The 14138-nt window shown below is 41.4% G+C and overlaps 2 protein-coding genes and 1 long non-coding RNA gene across 3 annotated transcripts in view; 1 reads left to right on the top strand and 2 right to left on the bottom strand.

Annotated features, from left to right (window-relative positions):
- The window catches only part of galnt12 (UDP-N-acetyl-alpha-D-galactosamine:polypeptide N-acetylgalactosaminyltransferase 12), a 13168-nt gene extending 6760 nt beyond the window's left edge, over positions 1-6408 (bottom strand). Inside the window, exons 1-6 of the mRNA XM_032534960.1 lie at positions 5462-6408; positions 4862-5031; positions 3180-3369; positions 2711-2896; positions 2396-2513; positions 1762-1938 (exon numbers count right to left, since the gene is read on the bottom strand). Of these exons, the coding sequence (XP_032390851.1) occupies positions 1762-1938; positions 2396-2513; positions 2711-2896; positions 3180-3369; positions 4862-5031; positions 5462-5814 (1194 nt within the window). The 5' untranslated portion in view covers positions 5815-6408. The remainder of the gene's footprint in view (positions 1-1761; positions 1939-2395; positions 2514-2710; positions 2897-3179; positions 3370-4861; positions 5032-5461) is intronic.
- A 2538-nt stretch (positions 6409-8946) lies between these two features.
- LOC116701332 (uncharacterized) lies at positions 8947-9132 on the top strand. Its single transcript, XR_004334895.1, has 2 exons — positions 8947-8987; positions 9046-9132. It is a non-coding gene; the product is annotated as an uncharacterized LOC116701332 (long non-coding RNA).
- Positions 9058-14138, bottom strand: part of poc1bl (POC1 centriolar protein homolog B (Chlamydomonas), like) — a 16695-nt gene continuing 11614 nt past the window's right edge. Inside the window, exons 8-11 of the mRNA XM_032534959.1 lie at positions 12780-12911; positions 11873-11983; positions 10456-10608; positions 9058-10362 (exon numbers count right to left, since the gene is read on the bottom strand). Of these exons, the coding sequence (XP_032390850.1) occupies positions 10231-10362; positions 10456-10608; positions 11873-11983; positions 12780-12911 (528 nt within the window). The 3' untranslated portion in view covers positions 9058-10230. The remainder of the gene's footprint in view (positions 10363-10455; positions 10609-11872; positions 11984-12779; positions 12912-14138) is intronic.

Genomic DNA, 14138 nt, shown 5'->3' with positions numbered 1-14138 from the left:
GAGTGAGTGAGTGAGTGAGTGAGTGAGACAGACAGACAGAGACATGGAGAATTGTAGCAGAGGGTGTTGAGCAGGAACATGGTGGCAGCAGGTGACTCCAACCACAGACATGATCACTGTACAGTGCAGTCTCCAATCTGATTTGTAGGTGAGCATATGCTGACCCCACCTTCTCTGCTGGAGAAAGGGATCAGCAACACTGCAAGATGATGGATGTTGGTGGTTTGCCCAAACACAGCTTCAATTGGCCCTTCATCAATTTATTTACGCAAGTGACAGATCCCCAAGGGAGAGAGAGTCAGTCATCAATGGGAGGGACCAGTAAGGTCTATCCGAGGACACTGAGGGCTGGTCTGGACCACTACCATAGACTGTAAAAACAGACTGACCTCTAGACCTCTTCTTGTTCTTCAGTGACCCCTAACTGAACCATATACTGGAGTGTGATTGGACTGCTAATCACTCTTACATTTTCTCTTTATTGCCATTAAAGTAGCACCTTTACTGATCCTTAATTTTCCTCCTTTTGGCCTTGTACACTATAGTGGCCTATGGGTCAGAGGCCAGAGAGGAGCAAGAAATTGAAATGTATTGTTCAAATTTAAAACATGGTTAATAATAAATAGGGCTGGGTATCGTTCCAAAGTGTTTGATATCGGTAACAATACGAATACCGGGACTTTGAGAAGTGTGAAACAATACTTTTTTCAACACCAATTGTATGAAACTAAAATAACAACATTACGGCAAAAAAACTTTTTATTTATTTTTTAGCTTCTACTACATGAGCCCTGATTCTGTGTAACGTAGAGTTTTTCCTGCCTGCCTCTACGACGTGTTACGTTAGACAACCGGTCGCAAACATTTTTAGATCTTGGTATAAGCATGCTGCATGCTTATTGGCTCATTGACGTTGATGAGATTTACACCATAGGTAGTGAAATTTGATATTGAACAAGGAGGCATTTTTCGATACTCAATACTATAAAAGGCAATTTGGTTGGTGCCTAAAAATAACTGAATTCTGTACCCAGCCCTACTGATTAATAATCTCTTTATAAGGTTCGACACAATCTGAAATTCATTAAACTTCTGAAAGTGCCTGAAAAATAACAGAAAAAATTAAAAGTGAGATAAGGCTGTCTCATTTCATATAATATATGGCAAAATGATGTATGTGCGTGTCTGTCTATAAGCAGCAGTGTTGATTGTGGGATTGGGGGATTGGGTTTGCGAAGCCACTGCAAGATTGGCAAGACTGTCCTCTCAGAGAGATGAGCACCACCTGATATGTGTTTAGAGAAAGCTTCTCCTCTTAAGTACACTGCAAACCCACACCCACCCACAAACACACACCCACCCACCCACCCACCCACAAATGATCTCACCCTTTCTAGGACTGGTGGGTGACACCCGTTGGAACTGAGTGACACGGAAAGGTGGTAATCACACACCGGAATGCCCCGACACCCCTGTCACCTTGGGTGTCTGCCGATCATGTATCCCCAGTGTCACTTAATCAGGGGAGCTTTTACACCAGAGTGGGAGTGCAGAGTGTGTGTGTGTGTGTGTGTGTGTGTGTGTGTACATTGGTGAAATCAGTATTGTGATGAGTGCAGCTGTCTTTCCCAATACACCACAAAGGAAACAAATCCTTCAATCATCAATATGATGTAATGCTTGCTTAAAATAGTGTAAAGTAGTAGTAATGGATACCTCTACGGTAGCATATATCGATGCACACCACCTGTGCAGACTCACCAGTCGTGCGTGGGGGTTTCGATGGTAGTAGACCTCTTTGTATTCATCCATCCAGACCTCAGCGGCTCTCACGCTGTTTGCCAGGGCTTTGCTTCGTGAGTAAGGGGCCTTTTTAGGGAACACATGACCCACATGGGAGCATGGGTGAACCTCCAGGCTGCCCCCACACTGCCAAATCTAAGAGACATCAACAACACCCCCACCACCATGAGGATTTGGTTAGCCTCTCCGCCATGATTCAATCATTCAACACAAAGCACACCCTTGTTGTGGAGGGACCTTGGAACCAAAAAAGCTGTTTTGTTGTTGAAGGGAAATACGTTTGGTTCCCTCCCTTTGGGATATTGCGGTTATTGAAGAAAAATTATGTTGAAATTCTTCCCTGCAATTAAAGTAATAAAATCATTGGCCTATTTTCACTGGTTGTTTAGTAATTCTTTCAGGATGGTTTTCACATTCTTCTTGGTAAATGTAAACCAGATCTGGATGCCTTTTTATTGCTGGGTGTTGCTAATATGTGCATATTTCATTTCAATACAGAGACAGTATATAATTTGTGCCTATTTTGCATAAAGTAGGGCCTTACAAATGTACATAAACATGAATACATGTACATACAACACACACGTCTTACCCTAAAAGAGAATTCCAGGTTCTCTCCTCCCCACACCTCCATCCCTGTGTCGTATGTCCCCAGGTAATGGAAGTAGTTCTTGCTCACAGCAAACAGGCCACCTGCCATAGTAGGAGATCTGAGGAGAAAAAACATATTAGACAATAATTTCCCTGCATCCTAAAAATTGTGATTAATCTAGATAAGACACGTGATAGATCAGTTTTAGTATTGGCTGACAGTAGTACTATAATTACTAATGTAGAGCCTATTCTGTAAAGTTATTCAAAAGTGTTCACGTGGGATTTCTCTTCTCAACACGTCCCACAGACACACCTGATGACATCAATGGGCGAGCGACGGCGTTTCTGTTCATAATCTGGGACAGAGTGCCAGGTAAAGACCAACCGCCAATCAAACCCCCCAATCTGGGGTTCGCCAGAGTTCCCTAAATACTCAAAGGTGTTCCAGTCGATCACATCAATGACAGGACACACCACAGCCGACGGCTCTTCTTTGATCCTGGAGGAGAAAGGAGAAAAAAGGTGCAGTGGTGACCTAAAGGTTAAAGAAGCGACCATGTGACCGGTGGAGGTTTATCTCAAATGTCTGTCAACCTTTTGTGCTGCCATGCTCTAAAGCAAGCCCAGTTACTGAGTGAGCTACATAACAGCCCTCCTTTAGCTGGCTGGTGGAGATTCAGTGCTTTACTCTGTGACACTTCTGTTGTGCTGAAAGACTTTCAGGCCACACTTTAACAAGTACTCAGAGAAGGAGTCAATTGTCCTGCTGAGGGTGTTCTAACCTGTGGAGCAGGGGCTCTAACCAGCCTTCATGGCACTCGCAGTGACAGTCCAGGAAGGTCAGCACATCACCCGTGGTAATGGACGCCCCGAGCAACCTGGCCCGCACCAACCCCTCCCTCTTGGTGGCCCGGATAAGACGCACCTTCCTCAGTCCTGAGATGTACTTCTCCAGTGGCTCCTTCAGATGAGCTTCAGGAAATAAAACAAACAAAACAAAATCTGATAAATGTGTAATAATGCGTGTGTGGAAGGCCATGTTTTATCAAGAGCAGTTGTGATTCTCAAAATCACTTCAAACATTTAATGATTAAATGGAACAAGGAGAAGGAGCATAGCAAAGCAATTACTATCTGCTGCCAAGTTTTGATAGCAGTTGGTAAAGCTGAATAAGAGAGAAAGGAAAATAGTGTTTAAGAGTGTTTGATTCACAATTTCTATACTCAGATCATCTACCAGGTGTCTTGTAGGGCTGCACGATGTGAGAAAAATATCTAATTGCGATTGCGATATGATTCACGACACTGGTGGGGATTACCATTTTTGTATCATTAATCTCATTTTCATTGAAAAGTTTTTTTGTTTTGTTTTTAATTAATTCAAGACTCCGTACCAAAGACAGATGTTTTCAACCGTGTCTGTAGGATACAATTTGTAGGCCGGGATGTCTCTGCAGCACCACAATACTTTATTTTAGAATGGTTTGACACATATTTTGCCTATTTGTAATTATTTATGAGTTCTCACTAAAATAATACAATAATTTGTTTTATTGTCACAACAGAACAATCTCAAAATATATTAAAGTTCTGTTAAAAAATGTATTTTTTTTAATAAATCGGCCAATATAAATGCCAATAACGATAGATTGGGAAATGCCTAATATTGGCTGATAATATTTGCCCGCCGATATATTGGTCGGGCTCAGCACTCCCTATATTCTATTTTGATGATTCTTAGGTTTAGTATGTTGATTGATGGGATAGAATACAAACCTATTGGCATTTTACAAAACTATTACAGGGTTTCTGTTTCTGTGCCTGTCCTCTAAAATTTGATTGTGAATAGTTTTTGGCCTTTACGCCTCCTCGCTTAAATGAAACGATCTGAAACAGGGAAATCATTCTCTGGTTGATTTGTTTGTATATGCAGCTAAAGGGAGAGGCAGGAATTGCTTCATTTATACCGTCATGAGTTTATACATTTTACAACTACTCTCTTAAAGTGGATCATTCAGTAAATGTAGTAAAGAAGACCAAACGATTAGTGACTTCAAATAAGAACATTTTACCACACAGCCAATTTACATGTATACTGGTATTAATTATTATCATTTTGCATCTTCATATGGAAGAAAAAATGCCCAGACACGCAGCATCAATATCTGTGAGTCCATCTGGATGCATTTTAAATTCCCCTTTATCTACATGTTGGACTCACCACCTGTCACTAACTTCCTGCATCTCTGTTTGACTTTCCTAATTGCCAACATGTCAGTCTGTCCTCCTCCCTTCTATTCATCTGACAAACCGGTGATTGCCACCTGTCTGTGTGCCTCATGGTGTGTCCCTGTGACAACCTCACTGTCCATACTGACTGTCCGTCAGTCAGGCTGCCTTCCCACAGCCCCTCTGCCTGTCCATCAGTCTGTCTCAGTCTCCTTCCATCAGTCTGTGCTCCGTACCTCTATCACTATAGTCGTCCACCAGCACCACCTCTTTCAGCAGGACGTCGGGTGATGTCTCCAGCACGCTGTGGACCGTCCTCAACAGGGTGGACCAGGCCTCGTTGTAGAAGGCAATGACCACGGAGGTTGTCGGCAGGGACCGGTAGTCATACTTCAGCTCTCTGCAACTGCAATGTAAGGATAATTTACATGTTAGCTAGTGGATTGAAACGGAGGAAGTGAAGCTGGGTAACTGGATTAAAACTGCACACTGACATCCTGTCAGTGATGCATGGTGCTTACGCTTGGTTGCAGTGAATATTCAGTTGGTCATTACCAAAAGAAGTGAACACAACAGAAAAACATTCAGATGCGGCAAGCAGCAGTTACTCCCCAACAGCAAATGACTCTAGTATTACAATGCCTCTTAGATTTGATATCACTTTATTTTATTATCTTTCAATATGTCCCTTACATTTACTTATATAAATCAGTGTGACAATAGACATCTTGAATCAATAGAAGTTAGTGAGCTGACTTTTTAGCTATGCTTGGCATATATCCCCTTGAACTTAATCACAGTGTGATGATAGATTTTCTTACTAGCTAGTTACTTACAGAGGGTTCCATCTCTCTGGCAGCCTCCGGTGTAGCGACACTTTATCACTGACATACGTGTTAATCTGATGCTTTTGTATGCTTTGCTCCTCTTTCCTTTTCTCCTCTGCGTTCAGGTTCAGTCTGACGGCTCTGCCCATTTCACCCAGGGCATTCAAATCCAAAGAGAGCCTCTCGTAGACGGGTTTCTTTAGCTCTTTATCATCCAGCTCTCGATCTTCGGGGACCTCTCGTCGATTTGTCGCGCTCACGTCCGCAGAATTGTGTCTGAGAAATATCAGATATCCCACTAAAGTAACACCAAAGAAAAACAAAAGTAACTTGGGTCGATTCCTTCTTCCGCAGTGTGCCATCGTGTCGCTTCCTTCCTTGTTGCAAACTTGGGTTGGAGTCGCATGCCCTGACAGAAACTGCCCTGCGCTGGCAACTATCGGAGTAGTGACCCTTTACCAGCCTCGTCACGTTTCCGTTTGACGACTTCAAGTTTACTCCACATTCTTTTTACTTTACTTAAATTAGGTTTATTTGCCGTCTGAGAAATGTCCAACTACTAAGTCTGTGAGTTTTGGTTAGCTAAGTTACTTGTTGAGCAGACACTTAACGTCTTTATCTAGACAGTCCTCCTCGGCTCTCTTTAACGGTTTGCTGAAATGAAGTGTGAAAGGATTACCACCCTCGGATTAGTTATCTCCTTGGATTAGCTGGAGCTAAACCTAACTAGCCTCCCACTGGAAACAAAACAAATCTAGCTAGGTCAAATCAAAAAAACGCCCACTGTCTAGTTTAGTATGCGTTTAAAATATTTTACAATCAAAAAGACACATTTCAAGCCGAACTCAGTCTTGTGTGTCCAACTACTGACGTTGTCTTGCTAAACCATGTAGGGTTAGCTACTGCTCTTCATATCACAGCATAAAGTTTGCCTCCGGGCTACTTGAAGTTGAGTTAAATTAAACCATCAAGTGAGCCAACGTAGCAACTACGTTTCCGGTTTATGAACATTAAAGTAAAATTCTGCAACGTGCCTAAATTATGACAATTAAATCTAATACATATAATATATATTACACACAATCAAAAAATGTAAATAGAATATATATTCTATTTATATTTAATTATAAAAATGAAGGTGCGCCAGCTCTCCTGCTTCTGCGACCCACTCTTTTGGCGACAACACACTTTTAACTTGAAGGCAAAATAGTTCAACCGGAAGTTTCATCTGTTGGCTCCTGTAGCTTGACAAATTACTTTTACACCCGGCAGCGTAGCGACAGGTAAATCTTTTAGAGGTGATAAAAATATTATGGCCTGAGGTATACTTCACGAACAGGCAGCTGAAAATACGACACATTTCTAGCTATATATTTTCCCAACACTTTACAACTCTGAAACCTCTTAACTGACCCTGGGAGAACCCATTACTTAAGTTCAGAAGTAATTTACCTTGGTGGTCTTATTTCTTATGTTGCTGGTCACTCATATGAAACTGATATGAAAACTCTTGACACTAAAGATGAAATCTGACACAAAATGTATGTTTAAGCAAATTAAAATGCTAAATAATTAAAGCGATCGTTCAAGGCGATAAGGTAATTTGAGTGGCATACTGTTTGATCTACGACTCATATTGTGTAAACTACAATGAGACACTGGAAGGCAACAAGTCAGCCGGAGTGTTGTAATATATCACGGTAGACTGGGCTTGACGTGTCTGTCAGAGACACAATATTAATGTTAATGCATGAGGGCGTTTTCAATTAGGACCGGATGATGGATAACATTTTGTATGCAACAGCTATTTGGTGCAAACTTATTAACAGGGGAATAAAACAATGGTGAAATGATAGGCACCTTTGGTCTAAGGTATGATTATCTCTGTTGTCACTCCACTACAAGCAGGTTTATGCCTGGCATGAACAACAACTAAAATACATTCCGCTTTTATTTTTACTTTTAAAAACAAACAAAAATGTACTTTTAAATTTCCTATTTCTAATTTAAAAAAAGAGAGAAGTTGTTCATAATGGAAACGCAAACCAACATAGGCAGTGAAAGATCTATTTTGAAGAATTTACTGGACCAGCCTTAATCACCCATGACGTGATGGAGAGTATTACATTGAACCAAGTCCTTCATTAACGTTTTTCTGACTAAATAGGAAAGTAGTTGATCCTGTCTGTCACACCTCATGTCGCTTGTGTGTGTGTCAATGACTCTGCTTGAATGTGTGCTTTCTTCAAAAAGTAAAAATTAGAGTGTGACAGTCAGATTGGGCAAGTGGATGAAAGGCCAGAAATGCAAACACAGCCCAACCTAAAGTTGTCAAAGCGCTAAATCTATCCTGAAAAGGAAATAACTATGACAAGCACAAAGGTATTGGAGCCAAAAATACCGCCGAGCTGTCAAATGCAATCAAAGGCTTCATTGAATGTGAATGACACAAGCTACAGCAGAATTAACGAGTTTAATGTTGTATTAGGTCCTGGAATATTTAATAAGAGGCCAGTACCTAATCAGATAGATGAAGCCAACAGTTTTACAGATTTCATGTATGAAAGGGGATAGAGAAAAATACATGAAGAAGATGAACTTCCCACAGCTGCAGCAGCACCAAGAGGATACAATAGTTAACAATTACCACCCATGTCATGTATAGCATAAATACATAAAAGCATTTGGTCGCAGTGGTTTCCACTATCACCAATTAGAATTCCTCCTCTAACCTTGACCCTGTGGCCATTCTACAGACTGTGGCCTGCCATTAGTAGTCAGTGTTATTTGCTTTCCTACCAGTATGTGGTGCCAAATGACTGAATACTGTAATCCATGTCGGAGTGGGGGAAAAAAGGGGTGCAATGCTGTGGCTAATGTTCAGTAAATGCCAGTCTTGAGTTAATTCACACCATTGTTTTATGTTGTTCAAACTTTCACACAATACAAAAGGAACAGGTAATGAACCTGCTGCTGCTCAGTTTTCTCTTTAGCTGGATGTGGCATGGCTTACCCTGGAGAAACAGTATAAAAAAAAAAAAATTAAAAAAAAAAAGATGGTTGCTTTGGCATTACTGGCAGTTCAACTATACAATATACCATGTGGAGAATTGAGGTAGAAACAAAGAAAATGACAATGGGAATCTGTGGTTAGTTTTTTTTATTCTTTCAATCATCCTGACAGCTTTTATCATTGAAAAATCCATCACATTTTACTCACCCTCTTCTTCATATCAAGTAAAAATCATCACCATCCCTTTTGCATCATCAGTAGTTTTAAAAAGGTGCTTTACGACAGCACTGTCCCACTCTGGTCCCTTACACCAAACATTATTCACAAAGGTAACACAAAACAGGAGTCATTTTACATCTTACCCTACTGTATCCATTAACTAGTATGAATATCTCATATTATGATTTAAAAAAAGGCAACGGACACAAAAAACATTGCTCAACATTGCTTCTGCAAATACAGCTGCTATTCAACAAACATTTCAACAACAGTTACACTGCATTTCTTGGTCACTGAATCCCAGTAGAAACACCAACAGGTCTTCAGTGTGTGTGTGTGGGGGGGGGAACAGGAGCGTTAGTTTTTTTTTTTAATGCTGCTTCAAGTATGGTTTACACACAGGAGTCTTAAGAAAACATTCTGGCACTGTCAAGTTTAAGGATTCAATGAAACATGTGCTGCCTTTAAGGCTTTTGTGTCTAAATAAAATCAAGTGAATCAAGCCCAGTGTTGTTTTAGGCTTTTTGCATTTAAAACACATTTCTAAATATGTTTGACAACAGCTGGCACGTTTCAGTTCGGCACGATCAAGTTCTTTAAGGATGACAACCTTTTAAAGGTGCAGTGGCAGGTGGGTTTAGATGGTATCCCTAATTTCAGCACAACAGGGGAGAATAGATTAAAACATTCCTGTCGACTCACAAAGCCCTCCGGGGCAATTTGTGATTAGTACAAATGCTTTATCAATGCATCACATCTTGTTCAGGCAGCATTCTACCAGGAAACTGGCTCCACAGATACAACACAAAATAGAAAAGCAGTCTAGTATAACCGCAGCACTCTCCCCGTTGTCCTCTTACATGATGGAGCATGTTTGGAAGTAGTTGGTTAGGGGGAACCATGCTGCTGACCTTTCATTCCTGGCACACATCTTTGAGCGGCCCGTCTTTAAAATTGCTTCTTTTTTTTTGAAAACTCAAACAAACAAGCATGAGGATTTAACAATAATAATAATAATAATAATAATAATAATAATAATTCATATTAAATTGCACATAAGGGTAACATTTTGTAGTGCAGCAAGATTTTCTAGGAAAGGCTTCAATCTCTTTCAAAAGGCACTTTTTTCATGCACAGGACAGGCAAATCAGTTTCATTTTTTTCAAGTTGTTGCATTAGGTAACAAGAACACATGACGATAATGAAAAATGTGCCCTGGACGCCCATTTTTGTTGCAGAGGTAAAGAAAGTAAATAGTCCCAAGTCCCAAGTCCCAAGTTCAGCCGGCCTGCTTAAAAAGATCAAACAAATCTTGCCTCGCAATCCTCATTCACGTCGCTGCAATCTGCAATAATTCATTCACATGGGTATAAAAGCTCTGAACTGGGTGGTTCGTTGGCTTAAAAGTGACTTCCACCACCTTTCATTTGCTTGCCATTTCCCATTCAAATGGAGAGCAGCTTGGAGAGAAACATCCACTGTAGTAATTGCACTATGGTAAAAGAAGGTCACTTGTGGTTCAATGCTACTTTCTTTCTTCTTCCTCCTACCACTCAAACTTCCACTGCTGATTTTTGTCTTCTGGGGTACACCGCCTCATCTGGGTGTCTGTGCGACCCTCTGGCGTGCGGTAGGCGGTCACACACATATCTGAATGAGGGTGGTAAATTGTCCCATCCTGAAAGGTTGCAAGGATAAAAATGGGTGAAAGGTGAACATTAGTCTATTGGAATAATGGGTACGTGGGTTGTACTTGTATGTGAACCCCTACCTTTCTGAAGTCCCAGGTGATACTGGGTGGCTTAGGCTCTCCATCACTAGGACAGTGCCTCATACCGATGGAGGGCTGTCCCTCAGGTACTTCAGCACACAGCTCCGTCACGGAGTTGAAACGGATCTCCTTTTGACTTGTGTATTCAAAGTACTGAAGCGGAAGAAAGACATGGTTATGTGATGATGTGCTCTGTGTACACGGCGTAAATATGATTGTCTTTACCATGAAATTACTTTGGAGAGAAACACAACTGCAAAAACAGCAGTGACTTAGAGTGAAACACAGATCGGCGTCCTTGCCGAATGTATCCGTACATCTCGCTTTCTACCTTAATCTCTCCGCTTTATTAAGAACGCCTTTCAACAAGCACAATAGTGCAGTTTGGCATGGTTTTTCCTACTAGGATTACAGGATGTTTTTCACTTACGCTGTTGTGGGATCAAGTCCTGGCTAAGCCCCTATTGCATGGCGTGTCTGCGTTTGTGTCAAAGGATCTCATTAGTAAAGACAGGGCCTTGGCCCACTCAATCAACCGGACGTGAACACAAACCCGACTCTCCCCTCTCTGGTATCATTTCAACATCCTGGCCCATCGCGCCGAAAGATGCAACACTCCCTGGGATACCCGTTAAACAGAGGGTCAGGTAATCAATCTTCATACTTCCCCATCCTTCTCTTTACATCTCATACATCTTTCAGGTGCATCAAGGCCCATAATGGTAGTTTCTAATAAAAGACTCACTCTAGGCCCCTGTGTCTGGCTTCAAACTTATTTACCCAAGCTGTGCCATTCATTCTGCCCGGCGAGGCTCATGTATCTTTTAAATGGAACATGGTTCTAATGTGGGCCAGGGAAGGGGGGAGCAGGAGGGAGGCGGTGAAGGGCCCTCAAGGTTTTGGTTTCAGCGGGGAGCCATTTATTTTCACAAATGGTGCTTTTTGTGACAGGGACACCTGATGCAGTGCATCAGTGGGGTAATCAGAGATATTGAGCAGGTTGGAGATTCACAGAAAGGAGCCCTGCCTATCTGTCTGACTCCAACATTAAATATACATCCTCTCAGACAAATAATCTGCTGCCTGCCAAACCATCCATCACTGGAGTTGGCAGGCATTCAGTTTAAAAGTACCTGTGATTCAAGTGCATGATATTTTTGGGTATATGTGGATACCATTCCAAACTCAGTTTTCCCCTATCAATAAGTTCAAGTCATGCTGGACACACCAGCAGAGAGCAATTTTCTGGTGTGAATCAACTGTGGCAGCTCGTTTCAGGGGTTAGCAGAAAGCGTTGACATTTTAAAATACATTTCCCGCTGGGCCAAGAGAGGTTGTGAGATGGTGACAAGAGAGAACATGTGCATGGGGGGAGGAAGAAAGACAGAATAAACGTGGTGTGAAACCCTTAGTGTACCTGGTTGCCTCCCTGGCCGTGGCAGCCAAACAGAGAAAGGTGGGCACCTGTGGGACTGTGCTCTGGGGAGTTGTAGTCCAGACACTCTGAGTGTATCCCTGAGTTACGCACCTGGCAGGAAGAAAACAATACATATCAAAACAAATTGTAATGCTGTGCTTTAATAATTCCTGTTAGGTTTATTTCTTTACATGCAGGTCAGACTGGAAGGTCACATACAGAACAGCACCACTGAAGCTGCAAGATGCAGTTCTGTGAAATTGCATTTTCGAAAGCTAAAGCAGTTTGCTTATTTTCCACATAAACGCACACCTCTTAAGCAATTAACATGAAATAGACCCATTTCCCCTTGCTCATGCCTTCCTATCAAAATGTCAATATTTCTACCTCTGAGAAAATGTCTTATGTTCTGGTTTGTTATGAAAAGCATGGCTGGGGGATTTTTGGTTGTCAAAGACATCCTTTATGGATTTAAATGGATTATTTCCTTCAGACACAATGGTTGCATCGTGGTGGCTGAAATTTAATCGTTTTAAAAATCTAACATTTAGCCAACCAAAAATTATGTGCATAGCATTTTATAAAGGAATAATCCACCAGGCGGATTATTATGGTCTTCAGCTCAAGTCTTGAGTGTCAAAGCCTTTGTTTGTCTTAGTTCAGGCTTCTCACTTTCAACAGGATTTTCCCATTTCCTGCCCCAGCCTAACACCTGGTTTCAGACTCAAAGTAAATAGAATGAAGAAAGCAAGGCACAACTGCAATGCCCTTTCTTTTTGACAACAGTGACTACGCTGGTGCAAATCAGAACAAGACCTGTGATTAGTGTTCATGAAACACTGATGCTCCACTTTGATTACAGCAGGACAAATAATGGAATACTGATACGGCTATAGCAGACACTCACAGCCCCATGCCAGCCCTCCCTGTCTTCAGGTACGTGTAGTTCAGGGTAGATATTCTTCAGATACCAGTCAAAACTGTTGCATTTGAGCCTCTCCCTCAGCAGCAGCCGCTCTGAGATATCCCCATAGGTCTCCTGGAAAGTAAGCACACAGTTAATAATAAATCATCTTTCACTAGCAGTGAAATGGCAAGAGACATTGCCAAAGTTTATTAAGGACACACCTTACAACATCTCTTCATCTCTACCCTTTAATCTTAATTGCATTCATCTTTATATAGCACTAGCGCCATTTTTTGATGCAATAACTAAACACCTACACCGTAAAAGTAAATATTTACATCCTGGATATGACCGACCAGAAAACCTAACTAGCTGGGGATTGGTTGCAACACATGTACATTCATCAAACAGCTGTGTTTGATGAGATGGGGAACTGCTTACCTTAAGCAATTCAAAGTTCAGAAGAATGGCACACCTTTACACTGCCAGAGGGTGCAATAAAACTACAGGGTCTCACAGACAGACTAAACTATTTCAGTCACAAACATGTCAAGCTCAGAACACATAGAACCCGCTCCTGGGACCATGGAGGAATGCAGTTTCTCAAATATATAAACAAATAAAAAAATATTTGTAATCAAAAAATTACAAATATTTTGTAATCCTTTCTGAGAACTCAAAATCATTCTACAATAAATCTCCACATCCAGGATACAACTTGAATATTAAATCCCTAAATGTGCTTAATGAAAAAGAATTGAGTACTATTCCAACCTGTATCATTGTCTAGAGCTCGGCAGTCTGCTAACACATCATAACAACAGCAGCATAAGGAGCTGGTGATCTGGTCTGGCAGTGCTGTGTTCAATCTCCCCCTGACCAGGTAATTTATTGTTTGATCAAAGATCCCTGACATTAATAATGTACTTTTTCAGATAGGTGAAACTGAGATACATGAATTTTTAATGGTACCCAATACTCAGAACCTGAGAGGCACACGAGCCACATGCACACTCGTGCACGCCGTCTCACACATATGCCTGACCCAGTCAGACAGACAGCGTTTCATCATATGTTGACACCTAGACAGGGGAATGTAATCAGATAGAACCTTCAAATCTAACATCAAAGGTTAGCCACTCCGTACCCTAATAACATGGTGCTGCTAAGTGTAACATGGCATCTCTGCAGGGTTTCATTTTAGTAGCAGTTGAATGAAAAACGAGCCTGTAAGAAAACCGAGCTCAGCGCCTAGAGAATCTATTTGTTCAAATGGGATTCAGAGAGTATTGGAAGGTCACCTTCTTGCATTCCTTAACACAGCATCCCAGCAACATGCAAAGCTAGATATACTGTTTG

This window comes from Etheostoma spectabile, chromosome 14 (genome assembly GCF_008692095.1).
Source record: "Etheostoma spectabile isolate EspeVRDwgs_2016 chromosome 14, UIUC_Espe_1.0, whole genome shotgun sequence".
Taxonomy (NCBI): Eukaryota; Metazoa; Chordata; class Actinopteri; order Perciformes; family Percidae; genus Etheostoma; species Etheostoma spectabile.
The sequence above is the reverse complement of the archived record's forward strand: the minus strand, read 5'-3'. Positions and strand labels throughout refer to the sequence as shown.